General features: G+C 45.8%; 1 protein-coding gene across 1 annotated transcript in view; it reads right to left on the reverse strand.

The window, feature by feature from the left end:
- The window catches only part of LOC126356208 (venom carboxylesterase-6-like), a 128961-nt gene that overhangs the window by 39086 nt on the left and 73437 nt on the right, over positions 1 to 16438 (reverse strand). Inside the window, exons 6-7 of the mRNA XM_050007021.1 lie at positions 7063 to 7231; positions 3228 to 3406 (exon numbers count right to left, since the gene is read on the reverse strand). Coding sequence (XP_049862978.1) covers positions 3228 to 3406; positions 7063 to 7231 — 348 coding nt within the window. The remainder of the gene's footprint in view (positions 1 to 3227; positions 3407 to 7062; positions 7232 to 16438) is intronic.

Here is a 16438-nt window from a genome sequence, read left to right on the forward strand (position 1 = left end):
TTCATCTAATTTATTTCCAAGACATCATGCATTCTGTTCAACTGTCCTTCCAAGACTTTTGCCATCTCTGACAGAACTACAATCTCATTAGCACACCTTAATGTTTTTATTGCTCCTCCCTTAACTTTAATCTGCTTTTCAATCTTCTCCTTGGTTTCCTTTACTCCTTGGTCCACGTAGAGATTGAATAATATAGGGAACAGGCTACAACACTGTCTCATCCCTTCTCAACTATTACATCCCTTTCATGTCTTTCGATCTGTACACAATATGATCATAGATAGTCTGAATAGCTTTCAATAGTGTTTCAGGGTACATTACACACGCGAGACAGATCTAAGAAAAAGATCTAATACTTCTGATTAGCAGCAAAGTTAGCCAGTTGATCACAAATTCTAGCAGCCCTATTCTGGTAGCATAGATGATAATGAATGAGACTGCTCAGCCTTTGGCTGGAGTTTGATCCTTACTACTGTCCCATGTCCGTTTGCATCACTCTTTTGTTCAGTTTTAGGAAACAAAACGATGACACAGGCACACTTTAAAAGAAACTTAAATGTTGTACAATCTGCACCAGAAAACATGCCTCCTTATTAGACTCAAGTTGCTTCTCTACACTGTAGGCATCTATTTTCAAATTATTTATGCTGATAGTTTTTGTTTCAAATTCTGGAATGTATACTGCATCTTCTGCTTAGCTATACTACTTTAGTGCCACTGTCATAGGTAACGATACCATTACTGTTGTACAGTGAAGTTGCTGATGGTATCTTGCCACTGCTGTACTTTACCTACAACAAGAACCTGGATTTCCTGCCACATTTTGAGACCCAGTTATGATTGGGAAATCGTTAGAAGTATCTTTCACTGAAGTCCGTTCTAAGTTTCATGCATTTGTAAAGGAATGTCAGTCTTAGACACTGTGGATTCCTTTAAATCTGGCATGCTTTTTTTATAACTTCTACAACAGTGTTCTGACCTGCTTGGTGTAGCATGGGATATCTATCCTCTCTCTTATTAATTTACTTGGTATAATACTCTCAATTGCCGTCAACATTATTTCCTTGACTAAGCCACATTTGGCTGACTTTTACATAGTTAGTGAAGAAGGACTGGAGATACTGTATTACAAATAATCCCAGTCAATTGTTGGATGGTTAACGTTGCCTCTAATAATGACAGTATGTTTGGGTACTTGTGAATTGGGGGGTTTCTCTAGAGTCATTAATGTCACATCCCTCCTGGCAAGGTATAAAAGAAAATGAGAGGCAATTGACTATTTTGTTGGAAAGTCCAGTGTGTTTTACATTCAACAGATACAATAAATGTGATTTATATAATAGAGGGAAACATTCCACGTGGGAAAATTATATCTAAAAACAAAGAAGATGTGACTTACCAAACGAAAGTGCTGGCAGGTCGATACACACACAAACAAACACAAACATACACACAAAATTCAAGCTTTCACAACCCACGGTTGCTTCATCAGGGAATACCTTAGGCGGAAAAAAGGACAGGTATACACTCGTGCGCGTGCCCCCCCCCCCCCCCCCCCCCACACACACACACGCATCAACACAAAACAGTGTCTGTGGTCTTATTGCATGGCTTGAGATCTTCACTTTCAATGTAGACAACAATTTATTGGCTATGTTATGCATTACAGTGTCAGATGACCCCTCAGAAGGAAGAGAGTAACAATGTTGCAGTGTTTTCTAGTGAGGTACACAGATGGCAGTTATTTATGGGCATTGTATTCAACCAAGCTCATGCAGTGAAACATCTTAATGTAGTGCAAATTGTACAAAGGCAGTCAGTCTGATCCAAAAAGGATGGACTTTTAGTCAGGTTACTGCATATGCTCATGTCTCTCCAGGCATCATCCATAACTTGTGGGCACAATACACAGAGACAGGTCAGTAAACAAGGTGAATTTGACACAAAGTCATTGCTGCATTACAATACCACATGAAAACCAATATCTTGCCATCGCTAAATTTCAGCATCCTACGGATACCACAAGAGCACTTCAAGATCATCTCCGAAAGGCCACTGTGGCCATCGTGTCTGATCAGACTGCAATGAACAGGTTACAAGAAAGAACCTTACGACCTGGATGTCCTGTTCGAGTACCTTGCTTAACAGACATCATCTTGCTGCTCGCCTTAATTTGCACTGTTCCCATGTCAACCAACAACTTCATCACAGCCGAAACATATTGTTCACAAACAAGTCCTTGTATCCTTTCATGCCAGGTGATGGCCGTGTACACATGTGGAAATGCACAATGAGTGGTATCTGCCAAATGTTGTCCAGAAAACTGACAGATTTTCAAGGTTCTTTGATGTTGTTGGGAGACTCCAGTGTTGACTGCCATACAGATCTTGTCATCATGCATGGTTGCCTTACAGCCAGGCAACAGAGCCTGTTGGAGCATGTGGTGGCTGGTTCATACAGCAGTGGCATTTAATTCCTTCTAATGCCAGGGCCCATACTGTGGGCATCAGCAGGGATGTTTTGCAAAGCCTGGACATTTTAGTAATGGAATGGCTGATAGTGAGCCCAACCTTAACCCATTGTGCATATGTGGGAGATCCTTGAAAGACGCGTTCATCATCACTCTGTTCTGCCACGGACACACCAAAAACTCTCCTGAGCTCTGACTGAATAATGGGAACAGATAATGTAGAGTGTTCTCTATAGGCTTATATGGAGCATGCCACATAAGTGTCAGGCAGTGATAAACTCTCACAGAGGGCATACACATTACTGGAGCTCTCAAAGTCCAATGAAAAATATCTAGGATGATGAGATGAATAATTGTTTCCACATCAGTTTTGTTAGCTGCTAGACATTTCAGTTCATTTTACATAAGCAATCGAAGATGTAATGATGTTTTGTTGTACACTTCATTTGTGGAAGATAAAGGTACAATTTAATAACATACCCAGTCCTCTATTATTGCTCAATGAAGTATGGCGGATTCCCAAAGTCATGTTCCCCTAATTCATTTGAGCAGTGACTTTAGCGTTATTTTACTCCTTAACATCTGTCAGTAAGAAGTGCAAATGCAGAAGTTGTAGAACAGATAAACGCTATTTTTTCCAGTTCCTATTTTAGCTTCTTTTAGTGATTACTGAATATTACAAACACACAGAAAACCCCAAATGCACAACAATAAAAGACTGCAAGGAAGAAATGATAAAACAAAATAACAGGCTTACATCAGCTAAGGCAGAAATTGATACATTGGAAACTGCGAGCTTCCCGAAGTAATATGCCTTGAGTTTCTCCGTAACATATTCTGCATGTACTGAACTTTGTCCATAATGCAAGGAAAGTGGTGCTACTTTCCCAAAGTCTTTGGTGATATCATTCAAGAGATCCACATTTTTAAAAATAGCTGCAAAAGAAAAACAAATAAACAATTCAGACAAAAATCACAAATGAATATTAACTATATTTGAGACACAATTGTTAGTTTCCAGCAACTATTTTGACTCAGTTTTAACAGTTATAAAATTAATCAAGGAGAAAAAAAAGAATAACTCGTAAAAGTTTTGTAAAATTTCCTTACTGTTCATGAAGTGGTAATATTCTGCAGTGAAAGTTTTACTGTCTTACCACAAGTATATGATGGTAGGTTTCAGTTAATTCCCTTTTTCAGATTCTTCTATGCCACACCAAAGCAATAACAGAACTGGAGAGTCAATTATGACACAGTGAAAAATAAAGGACAGTTTAATGCAGGCTGAGAACTGTGAGTTAAGTGTAGTATGTGTAAACTGTGAACTGAGTCAAGAGAGAGCGATGATTAAGTGCACCTCCGAATGGGAGGGGAATCGTTTCAAGAATTTCAATTGCAACTGAACTGTTCTGGAAATGAACGTTCAACTCTAATGAAGGGAAATGTAATATTATGAGAAGGAAAGCTGCCCCTCAACATATAGCGGAGATGCTGAGTCGCAGATAGGCACAACAAAAAGATTTTCACACTTGAAGCTTCCCAACAAAAAAAAAAAAAAACACACACACACACACACACACACACACACACACACACACACACACACACACACACACACACACACACGACTGCAGTCTCAGACAACTGAAACCACACTGCGAGCTGCAGCACCAGTGCATGATGGGATTGGTGACTGGGTGGGGGGAAAGGAGAAGGCTGGGGTGGGGAGGGGGATGAATAGCATGGTGGGGATGGCAGACAGTGAAGTGCTGCACGTTCGGCGGTGGGCAGGGGAGAGTTGAGAGGGGGGGCGAGAGGGGGGGGGGGGGCGGAGGTAGCAGAAAAGAAATAAAGAGAAATAAATTTTTAAAAATTACAATTTAGTCTCCTTTGAAGGCATTACCTACAAACAAATCTGGGATATGGCTATGGGCACCCAAATGACACCATCCTATCTTAACCTATTCATGGGCCACCAAGTGGAATCTTTTACCCCTCACCTGGTTCATATTCACTTAAGACACCTTTGCTATCTGGATCGAAGGTAAGGACACCCCTCTCCACATTCCTCCAGAACCTCAACAACTTCTCCCCCATTTGCTTCACCTGGTCATACTCAACCCAACAAGTCCCCTTCTTAGATGTTGACCTCCATCTCTAAGATGGTTACATCATCAGTACCTCCGTCCATATCAAACCTACTAACCACCAGCAATACCTCCACTTTGACAGCTGCCACCCATTCAAAAACCAAGAACTTCCTTACAGCCTAACCACCCATGGTTCTCACATCTGCAGTGATGAGCAGTCCATCTCAAAATGTGCTGAGGGCCTCACTGGAGCCTTCACTGACAGTAATTATCCTCCCAACATTGTACAAAAACAAATCTCCCATGCCTTATCTTTCCAGTCTCCCACAACCTCCCAAAGCCCCACCCATTCCGCGACATAAGCATTCCCCTCATACCTCAGTACCACCCAGGACTGGAGCAACTGAATTACATTCTCCGCCAGGGCTTCGATTACCTCTCGCCATGCTCTGACATGAGAAGTGTCCTGCCCACTATCCTTCCCACCCCTCCCACAGTGGTATTCCATCATCCACTAAATGTACACAACATACTCGTCCATCCTCACACAACCCTTGCTCTCAATCCCTTACCTCATGGCTCACACTCTTCTAATAGACCTAGATACAAGACCTCTCCCATACATCGTCCCACCAGCACCTACTCCAGTCTGGTCACTAACGTCACCTATCCCATCAAAGCCAGGGCTACCTGTGAAACCAGTCATGTGGTCTACAAGCTATGCTGCAACCACTGTGCTGCATTCTATGAGGGCATGTCAGCCAACAAGCTAAATGGCCACCGACACACTGTGGCCAAGAAACAAGTGGACCACCCTGTTGCTGAACACACTGTCGAACATGATGTCCTTCATTTCAATGACTGCTTCACAGTCTGTGCCATATGGATCCTTCCCACCAACACCAGCTTTTCTGAACTGCACAAATGGGAACTTTCCCTGGAATACAGCCTACATTCCCACAACCCTCCTAGCCTCAACCCTTGTGAGTCACTGTCCTCACCCATCCAGCCCCTTCCCTGCTCCTATTCCAGTTCTACACAGTCGTCATTCCATCACCACACCCACTTTGAAATTTTTTTTTAATTATTTTTTCTTACTTATTTATGGAATGATCATATAAAGTTGATCGTTGGTAAAGCAGATGCCAGACTGAGATTCATTGGAAGAATCCTAAGGAAGTGCAATCCGACAACAAAGGAAGTAGGTTACAGTACGCTTGTTCACCCACTGCTTGAATACTGCTCAGCGGTGTGGGATCTGCACCAGGTGGGGTTGACAGAGGAGATAGAGAAGATCCAACGGAGAGCAGCACGCTTCGTTACAGGATCATTTAGTAATCGCAAAAGCGTTACGGAGATGATTGATAAACTCCAGAAATCTGCAGAAGAGACACTCAGTAGCTCGGTACGGGCTTTTGTTAAAGTTTCGAGAACATACCTTCACCGAAGAGTCCAGCAGTATATTGCTACCTCCTACGTATATCCCGCAAAGAGACCATTTGGATAAGATCAGAGAGATTACAGCCCACACAGAAGCATACAGACAATCCTCCTTTCCACGTACAATACGAGACTGGAATAGAAGAGAGAACCGATAGAGGTACTCAGGGTACCCTCCGCCACACACAGTCAGGTGGCTTGCGGAGTATGGAAGTAGATGTAGATGTAGATTTTATATAATTATTTATTGATCTCCTTTTCTGCTACTCCCCCCCTCCCCCCATATATCCCCTGCCTGCCGCCCAACCTGCAGCTCTTCACTGTTCGCCATTCCCACCATACTATCTCCCCCCCCCCCCCCCCCCCCCCCCCCAGTCACCACTGCCATCATGCACCAGTGCTGCTGCTCACAGTGTGGTTTCAGTTGTCAGGTACTGGAGTCGTGTGTGTGAGTTGTGTTTTCATGAGTGTGTGTGTGTGTGTGTGTGTGTGTGTGTGTGTCCACGCTTGTGTGTGTCGATTGTTGTCAAAGGCCATTGACTGAAAGCTTTAAGTGTGAAAATCTTTTTGCTGTGCCTATCTCCAACTCAGCATCTCCCCCTACATGGTGCATGGAAACTTTCCTTCTCATAATATTGTTAAATTCTATCGTGCATTTTCCACTGTTTGAAGGGAAATGTATGTAACTTGTGATCTGTTCAAACAGAATTTATAATTAGAAAGGAATAATGATGGTATTTCTCTTGTAACTGTATGCCTTCCAAGGCTGTCTGCTCCAATAACAGTGCAAAAATTGCTTTTTCCTTGAGATTTTAAGTTTCTGTCAATGTACACTAATCATTGATATAATTCTTGTTCGTATCAGTCACAGAGCTACTTTTATACTGTGCAGTATGCTGTCTGACCAAGGACTCTATCAGCAGTAAGCTGCCCAAGACACTACCACAGCAAGCAAATACATTGACACATATCCTTTCCTACACTTATTGCCATCTCATTTGCAGTACAATAATAAGCAAAACTCAAAAGATAAGTGTAACAGTTTTTTTCCGTATTTCATACCTTCAGCTTTGTTACCTCCTTCATGAGATGTAATTCCCACAATCCAAGGTATAGAGATCTCTATATTTCTTTCTTGCAGTGTTTCAAGAGGATCTTCACACAGAAATGCACTATTTGACTCCATTTCTACAACTGGTTTAAAAGCTGTGCCTTCTTCAGCACCCCATTCCTGGTTAAAAATAAAACATCTGATACAATATTTGGAAAAAAGGGTGTTACACAATGCTGCTGATCGTTCGTGAATAACTTGTGTAACATTAACATGATTTGATTAACATATAGAAGTTTATAGGTTGTGGCAACTTTTTATTGTTGCCATCCCAAGTTCAATCTTTAAATGATGCAAGACAAATATTATTACTATTATTTTATATTGGTTTGAAGACATTGGTATGACTATTAGAGCCCTTGCATATGATCTGAATGCTTGACAAGATTAAAGACTTTCCTCATAACAAATTTTCTTTTGAGAAGGTGACATGGATACATATTAGAGACCTGAAAGGCAAGCTGGCAATGATGCCACTGACCACTTACGAATATATTAAAATAGATAGTAAAATCAGACATGGAAGTGTGCATGTCTACAAACAAAACATTGATGCTCTTTCCTCCTCACGCACAAATAAAACTATAATATAGTCATGACATAAAACAGTAAATAAAACAAGTATTAGCTGAAAAGAGTACTATAAGTGTTGCTGGCTAACTACTAATAAAAACAGGGAACAAACCAGCCACTATGAGAACAAGTACATGTTGGTTAACAATTCTATACATGAATGTTAAAAGTTCTCAAATATAAACATGAGTCCAAGTTTAAAAACATATATTAAAAGAGAAATGAACACAAAGTAAAAATTGTACAACTGCGATTCAGATAATCACAACTGACTTAGTTACTGACTATAAGACAAAAAACTAGCCACTGAGATACATTAGAAACCCATAACCGATAATTTGGGCAGCACACAAAACCTTAAAGTCTTTTCCACACTCGTCTCAATATTATTTACAACAATGGACAAATAGTTTTCAAAAAAACTGTTACCCCATTGTCAGAATATAAAATACAATGACATAAAATTAGCTGCACTGACAGCAGAACAACATAAATGTGTGAGTAGTTAGGTATGCCACTTAAGTGATTCCAAGAAAATCTCAAGAGAGCTTTAATGTGTCTGATTTACCAGTGTGTAGTGACACTGCACACAAGATGGAAACAGACATGTGGTTAGCGTTCAAGCCCCATAATTGGTGGATCATTGGATCAAGTCATGCTCTCTTCTTCTCTTTTTAACACCAGTTGCATTACTTCATACACATTATGTTTGAAAGATGATATGATGAAAAAACATGTATTTGCATGAACTTTTACTGAATATCCAATATTATTTTGTTTGTAGCCAATTTTTACTATCACAACAAATATTATAATTATGGACAAGTAAACCTTCAAATACACACAGTTTTACTAAAAACGTATGCCTATTGTGATTTCTGAAATCCCTATACCTGCAATTGGGTAGGTGCTGAGAACTGTTTGGCATCTCAATGCTTCGATATGCAGACATAGGTTTCAAGAAGAAGGCACTGGTTTGTAAAATCCAACTTAAACATTAGAAGAAGAGAAGAAGTCATGCGAGTAGGGCCTGCCATCGGGTAGACCGTTCGCCAGGTGAAAGTCTTTCAATTTGACGCCCCTTCGGCGACTTGGGTGAACAACTTAAACACTGATAAATAACTTTATTCAATAATACAGTGAGTTACAATACAGCAGAATATGAGGGTAATGTACTAACAGCTGTCAGACGTGTTTTCAACATTACAAGTTATAGGATGATGTTTCTCATATAGACACAGAAAATGAAATAAAACAGCAACTACTACATTGAATGAACACAATTTTCCCCACATGCACAAGGAATCCTTGGGGTTTCTGGGGAAAAATGAAGCTCATTGACATTTTGAAAAATTTCTCTTTCTTCCGACATTTTGGATGCAAACCACGTTTAACATAACATTTTCATAAATATTGGTGCTGAATATTGGCACTTTATGACAAAGCTTTTTAATAGTATCTTCATTAGAAGCAATTTCTCATTCATTTTCAATCAAATACAAACAAGTTTGAAGGCACCTGATAAAGTTTTTAACTTACCTTTACAAATAAAAGTTGCATAATATCATTTGTAGTAATAAAATATAGTAAACAGCCAAATAACAACGGAAATTCAATAAAAGTTCTTGCAAATACATGTGTCTTTCCATCACATCACATTTCAAATGTAGTATGTATGTGTGGCATCAATATAAACATCGACCCCAAATGAGGACATACTGACTCACTCACTCACTCACTCCTTGCGGACCCGACCACCTTGCTCATGTTCACCAAAGCACTATCCCCCAGCGTAGCTGCCGAGGTCTGGTGTGATACTTCGACTGGGGTCTTCTTTCCAGTGTTACTGGCTCCATTACGCATCAAGTTTTCAATGCCTTACACAACCTCACACAGCTGGGCATTCATACCTCTACCCGTACCACTTTAACTGGAAAGATATCAAAACGGACTGCCAGATGTGGGCTCGCAATCGTACCCTTGCCAGCGCAACAAAGTTGGCCACCATACAGCCCCCCCTTCCCCCACTGGGTAAATTTCGCATTCCTCCAGAATGCTTCAGGCACGTCAATATCGATCTCATTGGCCCCTTCCACTATCAAAAGGTTTTGGATACATCCTGCCTTCTATTGATCACTTGTCCTGATGGGTGGAAGCCATACCTTTGCCAAACATTATGGCCGGGACGGTTGTCAAAGGTTTGGTCGGTTGGTTTGTGGGGGTTAAAGGGACCAGACTGCTATGGTCATCGGTCCCTTTTTCCAAATACTAAAAACACCCACAGAGAATAAAAACTATCAACAGACGATAAGACAGACGACACAGAACAAGAGAAACGTAGACAAAGACCAGACAAGACGAACTAAAATCACACAGAGTGTGACGGTGGTTGGCCGACGATACAAACAAAAGGGGAAAGCCAACCACCGAGAAACACATGGGGAGAAAAAAAAAAAAAAAAAAAAAAAAAAAAAAAAAAAAAAAAAAAAACAGACAAATCATAGGCCATAGGCCAGAATCAACACAAAAACTCACACACTTACATTAAGCGATAAAATCCCTCTGCCCAAATAAAACGCAGAACTATGTCTGCTATGGAAGAGCCGTCAGATAAAAGCGCAGAGAGCGTATCAGGCAGTGCAAAAGTCTGCCTGAACACAGTTAAAACGGCGCACTCCAACAGAATATGGACCACCGTCAAGGACGCCCCACAACGACAAAGAGGGGGATCCTCACGGCACAGAAAATAACTGTGCGCGAGTCGGGTGCGGCCAATGCGGAGCCGACAAAGGATGACTGATTCCCTGCGGTTGGCGCGCATGGATGACCGCCACACAGTAGTCGTCTCCTTGATACGGCGAAGTTTGTTTGGCACGGGCAGGTTGCACCAATCAGTGTCCCATAAATCGAAAACTTTGAGGCGTAATAGTGCCCGCAAATCAGTCGCCGGGAGGCCAATCTCCAGAGATGGTGCACTAGTGGCCTCTTTCGCCAGGCGGTCAACAGTTTCATTTCCGGGTATCCCAACATGGCCCAGGGTACAAACGTAGACCACAGATCTGCCGCAACGGGCAAGAGTATACAGGGACTCCTGGATAGCTATCCCCAGACGAGAACAAGTGGAACACTGGTCGAGAGCTCGTAAACCGCTCAGGGAATCACTACAGATAACGAACGACTCACCTGAGCAGGAGCGGATATACTCTAGGGCACGAAAGATGGCTACCAGCTCAGCAGTGTAAACACTGCAGCCACCTGGCAACGAACGTTGTTCTGAATGGTCCCCTAGAGTTAGTGCATAACCGACACGACCAGCAACCATCGAACTGTCGGTATAGACAACGCCAGAGCCCTGATACGTGGCCAGGATGGAATAAAAGCGGCGTCGGAAGGCCACCGGAGGGACTGAGTCCTTCGGGCCCTGTGCCAAGTCGAGCCGAAGGCAAGGGAGAGGCACACACCATGGGGGCGTACGCAGAGGGGCCCAGAAAGGAAGTGGTACAGGAAAACACTCAAGCCCCTAGAGAATCTGTTTGACGTGTACGACGATCGGACAACCCGACCAGGGCTGACGTTCTGGCAGCGGGAAAGCTAAAAACATGGGCAGAATAAGCAGCCAGTAATTGCTGGCGTCGTAACCGCAGTGGAGGGACACCTGCCTCCACAAGTATGCTGTCCACAGGGCTGGTCCAGAAGGCACCAGTGGCAAGGCGTATCCCGCTGTGGAGGATTGGGTCCAGCAGCCGCAACGCAGATAGGGATGCTGAGCCATAAGCCAGACTCCCATAGTCCAGACGGGACTGGATTAACGCCTGGTAAAGCCGTAGGAGAGTAGATTGGTCAGCGCCCCACCTGGTGTGACTCAGGCATCGCAGAGGATTTAGATGCCGCCAACACGCCTGTTTAAGCTGCCGAATATGAGGCAGCCAAGTCAACCGGGCATCAAAAACCACCCCCAAAAACCTATGTAACTCCACCACTGTAAGAAGCTCGCCGTCAAGATAAAGCCGCGGCTCCAGGTGAACAGTGCGTCGCCAGCAGAAATGCATAACGCGGGTCTTGGCTGCCGAAAACTGAAAACCATGCGCTACAGCCCAAGACTGCGCCTTGCGGATTGCGCCCTGTAGCTGACGTTCAGCAGCTGCAATGCCAATAGAGCTGTAGTAAAGGCAGAAGTCGTCAGCATACAGGGAAGCGAAGACAGAATTTCCCACAGCCGCTGCGAGCCCGTTAATGGCTATTAAAAACAGACAGACACTTAGAACAGAACCCTGTGGCACACCGTTCTCCTGGACTTGGGAGGAACTATATGAGGCCGCGACGTGCACGCGGAAGGTACGATACGACAGAAAATTGCAGATATAGATCGTCAGAGGGGCCCGAAGGCCCCATCCATGAAGCGTAGAAAGGATGTGATGACGCCATGTCGTATCATACGCCTTCAGCATGTCGAAAAAGACAGCGACCAGATGCCGACGGCGGGCAAAGGCAGTATGGATGTCCGACTCCAGGCTCACCAGATTGTCGGCGGCAGAGCGGCCTTTACGGAACCCACCCTGAGACGGAGCCAGAAGGCCCCGAGACTCCAGTACCCAATTCAAGTGCCGGCTCACCATCCGTTCAAGCAATTTGCAAAGAATGTTGGTGAGGCTAATGGGACGGTAGCTGTCCACCTCCAAAGGGTTCTTCCCTGGTTTCAGAATGGGTACAACAAGACTTTCCCGCCATTGCGACGGAAACTCACCCTTGATCCAAATGTGGTTGTAAAGGTCGAGGAGGCGTCGCTGGCAGTCCACTGAAAGGTGTTTCAGCATCTGAGAGTGGATGCTATCTGGGCCAGGAGCGGTATCAGGACAAGCGGCGAGGGCACTGCGGAATTCCCACTCACTGAATGGAACATTGTACAATTCAGGATGGTGGGTGCGAAAAGAAAGACTCCGACGTTCTATCCACTATTTAATGGTGCGGAAGCCCAAGGGGTAGTTGGCAGAAGCGGAATTCAGAGAAAAGTGCTCTGCCAAGCGGTTTGCAATGACGTCTGAGTCAGTACAAACTGCTCCATTCAGTGGGAGCGCAGGGACGCTGACAGGGGTCCTATAGCCATAGAGGCGGCGAATCTTGGCCCAGACCTGTGATGGAGTGACATGGAGGCCAATGGTGGACACTCCTGCTTGCGTTGGCGGATAATGTGGCGGGCTCACGCACACAGCCGTTTGAAGGCGATAAGGTGTTCGATTGAGGGATGTCGCTTGTAACGCTGGAGTGCCCACCGGCGAGCTTTAATCGCTTCAGCGATCTCAGGCGACCACCAAAGCACAGTCCGCTGCCGAGAGGACCCAGAAGAACAGGTAATGGCAGATTCGGCGGCAGTAACGATGCCGGTGGTGACCGATTGAACCACTACATCAATGTCATTGTTAGAGAGAGGCTCAATAGCGGCAGCGGAGGAGAACAAGTCCCAGTCAGCCTTATTCAGAGCCCATCTGCTAGGGCGCCCAGAAGACTGACGCTGTGGTAGTGACAAAGATCGGAAAGTGGTCACTACCACAAAGGTCGTCATGCACTCTCTATTGGACAGATGGTAAGAAGCTAGGGCTACAGATCGAAAGGTCAATGGCGGAGTATGTGCCATGCGCTACACTGAAGTGTATGAAGGCACCATCATTTAATATCGAGAGATCAAGCTGCGCCAATAAATGCTCAACGATGGCGCCTCGACCTGTTGCCACCGACCCACCCCACAGATGGTTATGGGCGTTAAAGTCGCCCAGTAACAAAAAAGGTGGCGTCAATTGGGCTATCAAACCAGCCAGGACATGCTGCGCGACATCACCATCCGGTGGAAGGTAAAGACTGCAGACGGTAACAGCCTGTGGCGTCCACACCCGAACAGCAACAGCCTCTAAAGGTGTTTGGAGAGGTACAGACTCACTGTGAAGAGAGTTCAGGACATATATGCAGACGCCACCAGACACACTTTCATAAGCTGCCCGGTTCTTATAATAACCCCGGTAGCCACGGAGGGCGGGGTTTCGCATTGCTGGAAACAAAGTTTCCTGCAGAGCAATGCAGAGGAAAGGGTGAAGGCTGATAAGTTGGCGGAGCTCAGCTAGATGGTGGAAGAAACCGCTGCAGTTCCACTGGAGGATGGTGTTGTCCATGGCTGAGAAAGGCGTGACGGGACTGGGAAGGGAGATTACGCCGCTGGATCACCTGCTGCCTCCGATTTAGCACCTGTGATAGTGCTTTCCATGGCGTCTGATGGACTGGCGAGATCAAGGTCCTCAGCGGACACCAGAATCTCCACCGCATCCTCAGACGCAGAGCTGGAAGGTTGCGATGGGATGGCTGCCACCGCGAGTTCCTTGGGCTGAGAGCTCTTCTTGGGTTTCACACGCCGTTCCTTGGGTCGCACCGACTGGGAGGGCTTCACCGATTCAGTTTTTGGGACAGAGGAGGGTCGTGAAGCCCTACGACCAGCTGACTGCGGGCACTTATGCCACTGTCGGTCGTCAGCCTTCTCGCTGGCGGAAACCTGGGAAGGGAGGGACCCAAGGGACCCCTAGTGAGCGTGAGAAGCCGAAGAAGTTGGACACTTCTCCGGCTTAGAAGTGGGGACGGACATCCCCGATGGGTGGGATGGTGTTGCTCCTGAGGTAGGTGGCGCAGGAGCAACCCGGTGGGTAGAGCCCCCCACAGGCGAGGGGGCAGGAGGAGTTGTACTACTCGTCGATCCGGCCACAATTCGAGAAACAGACGGGGCTAGCACAGGTGTTGTAGCAGCAGCGTAGGAAGATGTCATTCTCACAGGATGGAGTCGGTTGTATTTCATTTTGGCCTCAGTATAGGTTCGTTGGTCCAGGATCTTGTATTCCATGATTTTACACTCTTTCTGGAAAAATCGGCAGTCTGGCGAGCAAGGTGAATGGTGCTCCCCGCAGTTGACACAGATGGGAGGCGGGGCACATGGAGTATTGGGATGTGATGGGCGTCCGCAATCTCGACATGTGAGGCTGGAAGTGCAGCGAGAAGACATATGGCCAAACTTCCAGCACCGCATCGGGGGAGGGATATAAGGCTTAACGTCACATCGGTAGACCATCACCTTGACCTTTTCCGGTAATGTATCCCCTTCGAAGGCCAAGATGAAGGCACCGGTAGCAATCTGATTTTCCTTCGGACCCTGATGAACGCGCTGGACGAAATGTACACCCCGGCGCTCTAAATTGGCGCACAGCTCTTCATCAGACTGCAAAAGAAGATCCCTATGGTAAATAACTCCCTGGACCATATTTAAACTCTTATGGGGTGTGATCGTAACGGCAACATCCCCCAACTTGTCACAAGCGAGTAACCGTCGTGACTGGGCTGAGGATGCCGTTTGTATCAGGACTGACCCAGAGCGCATTTTTGACAAGCTCTCCACCTCCCCAAACTTGTCCTCTAAATGCTTGACGAAGAACTGAGGCTTTGTGGAGAGAAAAGACTTCCCATCAGCCCTCGTACAAACTGAGAAGTGGGGCGAATAACTGCTACTGCCATCCTGAGACTTACGTTCCTCCCACGGTGTGGCCAAGGAGGGGAACGTTTTCGGATTGTACTTCTGAGCGTTAAACTGAGCCCGAGAACGCTTAGAGACTGCTGGCGGCTGGCCACCAGCAAGAGACGATGTACCACACTTCACTGCGGGTCATCCGCCCTGATGCCACCTACTCTGACCAAGGGCCCTCCCCACGGGCGCCACCCAGCCATGGCAAGAGCCACCTGGCAGGATGGCCGTTGCCGGGAGTCCTGATACCCCAGGAGGATAGGCATCTACTCCTTGGCATACGTGGGGAGTTAACGGCGCAGGCATCACTAGAGAGATCCCTGGGTTGTCAGGGGGCTACAGCCAACAGGGTACATGGCGGCCCCACCACAATGGACTGGCTACTGTGCTGGATGTTAGGTAACATGTGGTCCATGGTCGCCGTCAGTGCAGAAAGAGGCACTGCACAGTGCAAGGTGTAATCTGCACGCAGAAACAGAGTCATGCCCAAGAGATGGAGAGCGGACAGGACTGCAGTTTAACAGTGTATAAGCTGGCGAAAGGTCTGATCGCAAGATGGACACAATGCACCAAGTAAGGCGCCCTTCCCCAATCGGCTCGCTCTTCGGAAAATTTTGAGAGATGGAGGTTAAACCCAACAGGGGACCATCATATAAGGCCGAAAAGTTTGAGACTCCTTTTAGTCGCATCTTACGACAGGCAGGAATACCGCAGGCCTATTATAACACCCGAACCCGCACGGGGTTGTCGAAGGTTTCCTCTCCTCTTGGATTGCCCAGTTTGGCTACCCAGCCACAATCACAACTGATCAAGGACAGAAATTTGAGTCGTTCCTGTTCGCTTTGCTGTGTTGCATGTGCAGTATCCACAAAATCCACAACACCTTTTACCACCTCCAGAGCAAAGGTTTGGTGGAATGGTAGCACCGTACTTTAAAGAACCACTCTCAGGTGCCATAACTGCCTTTGGTCGGAAGCTATACCTTGGGACCTTTTAGGGTGGAGATCAATGTAGAAATCAGACATCCAGGGCACCATTTCAAACGTGGTTTACGAAGAACCCTGTCCTGCCAGGTGAACTAGTCCAGCCCACGACTCTAGAGGATACCCCTTCCCTCCCCCCCCCCCTCCCTCCCTACCTCCCTCCCTCCCAGACTTCACTAGCCACCTGCATACCCATTTCAAGCACATACCCCTCTATCCACC

The sequence above is a fragment of the Schistocerca gregaria genome, chromosome 3, assembly GCF_023897955.1.
Source record: "Schistocerca gregaria isolate iqSchGreg1 chromosome 3, iqSchGreg1.2, whole genome shotgun sequence".
Taxonomy (NCBI): domain Eukaryota; kingdom Metazoa; phylum Arthropoda; class Insecta; order Orthoptera; family Acrididae; genus Schistocerca; species Schistocerca gregaria.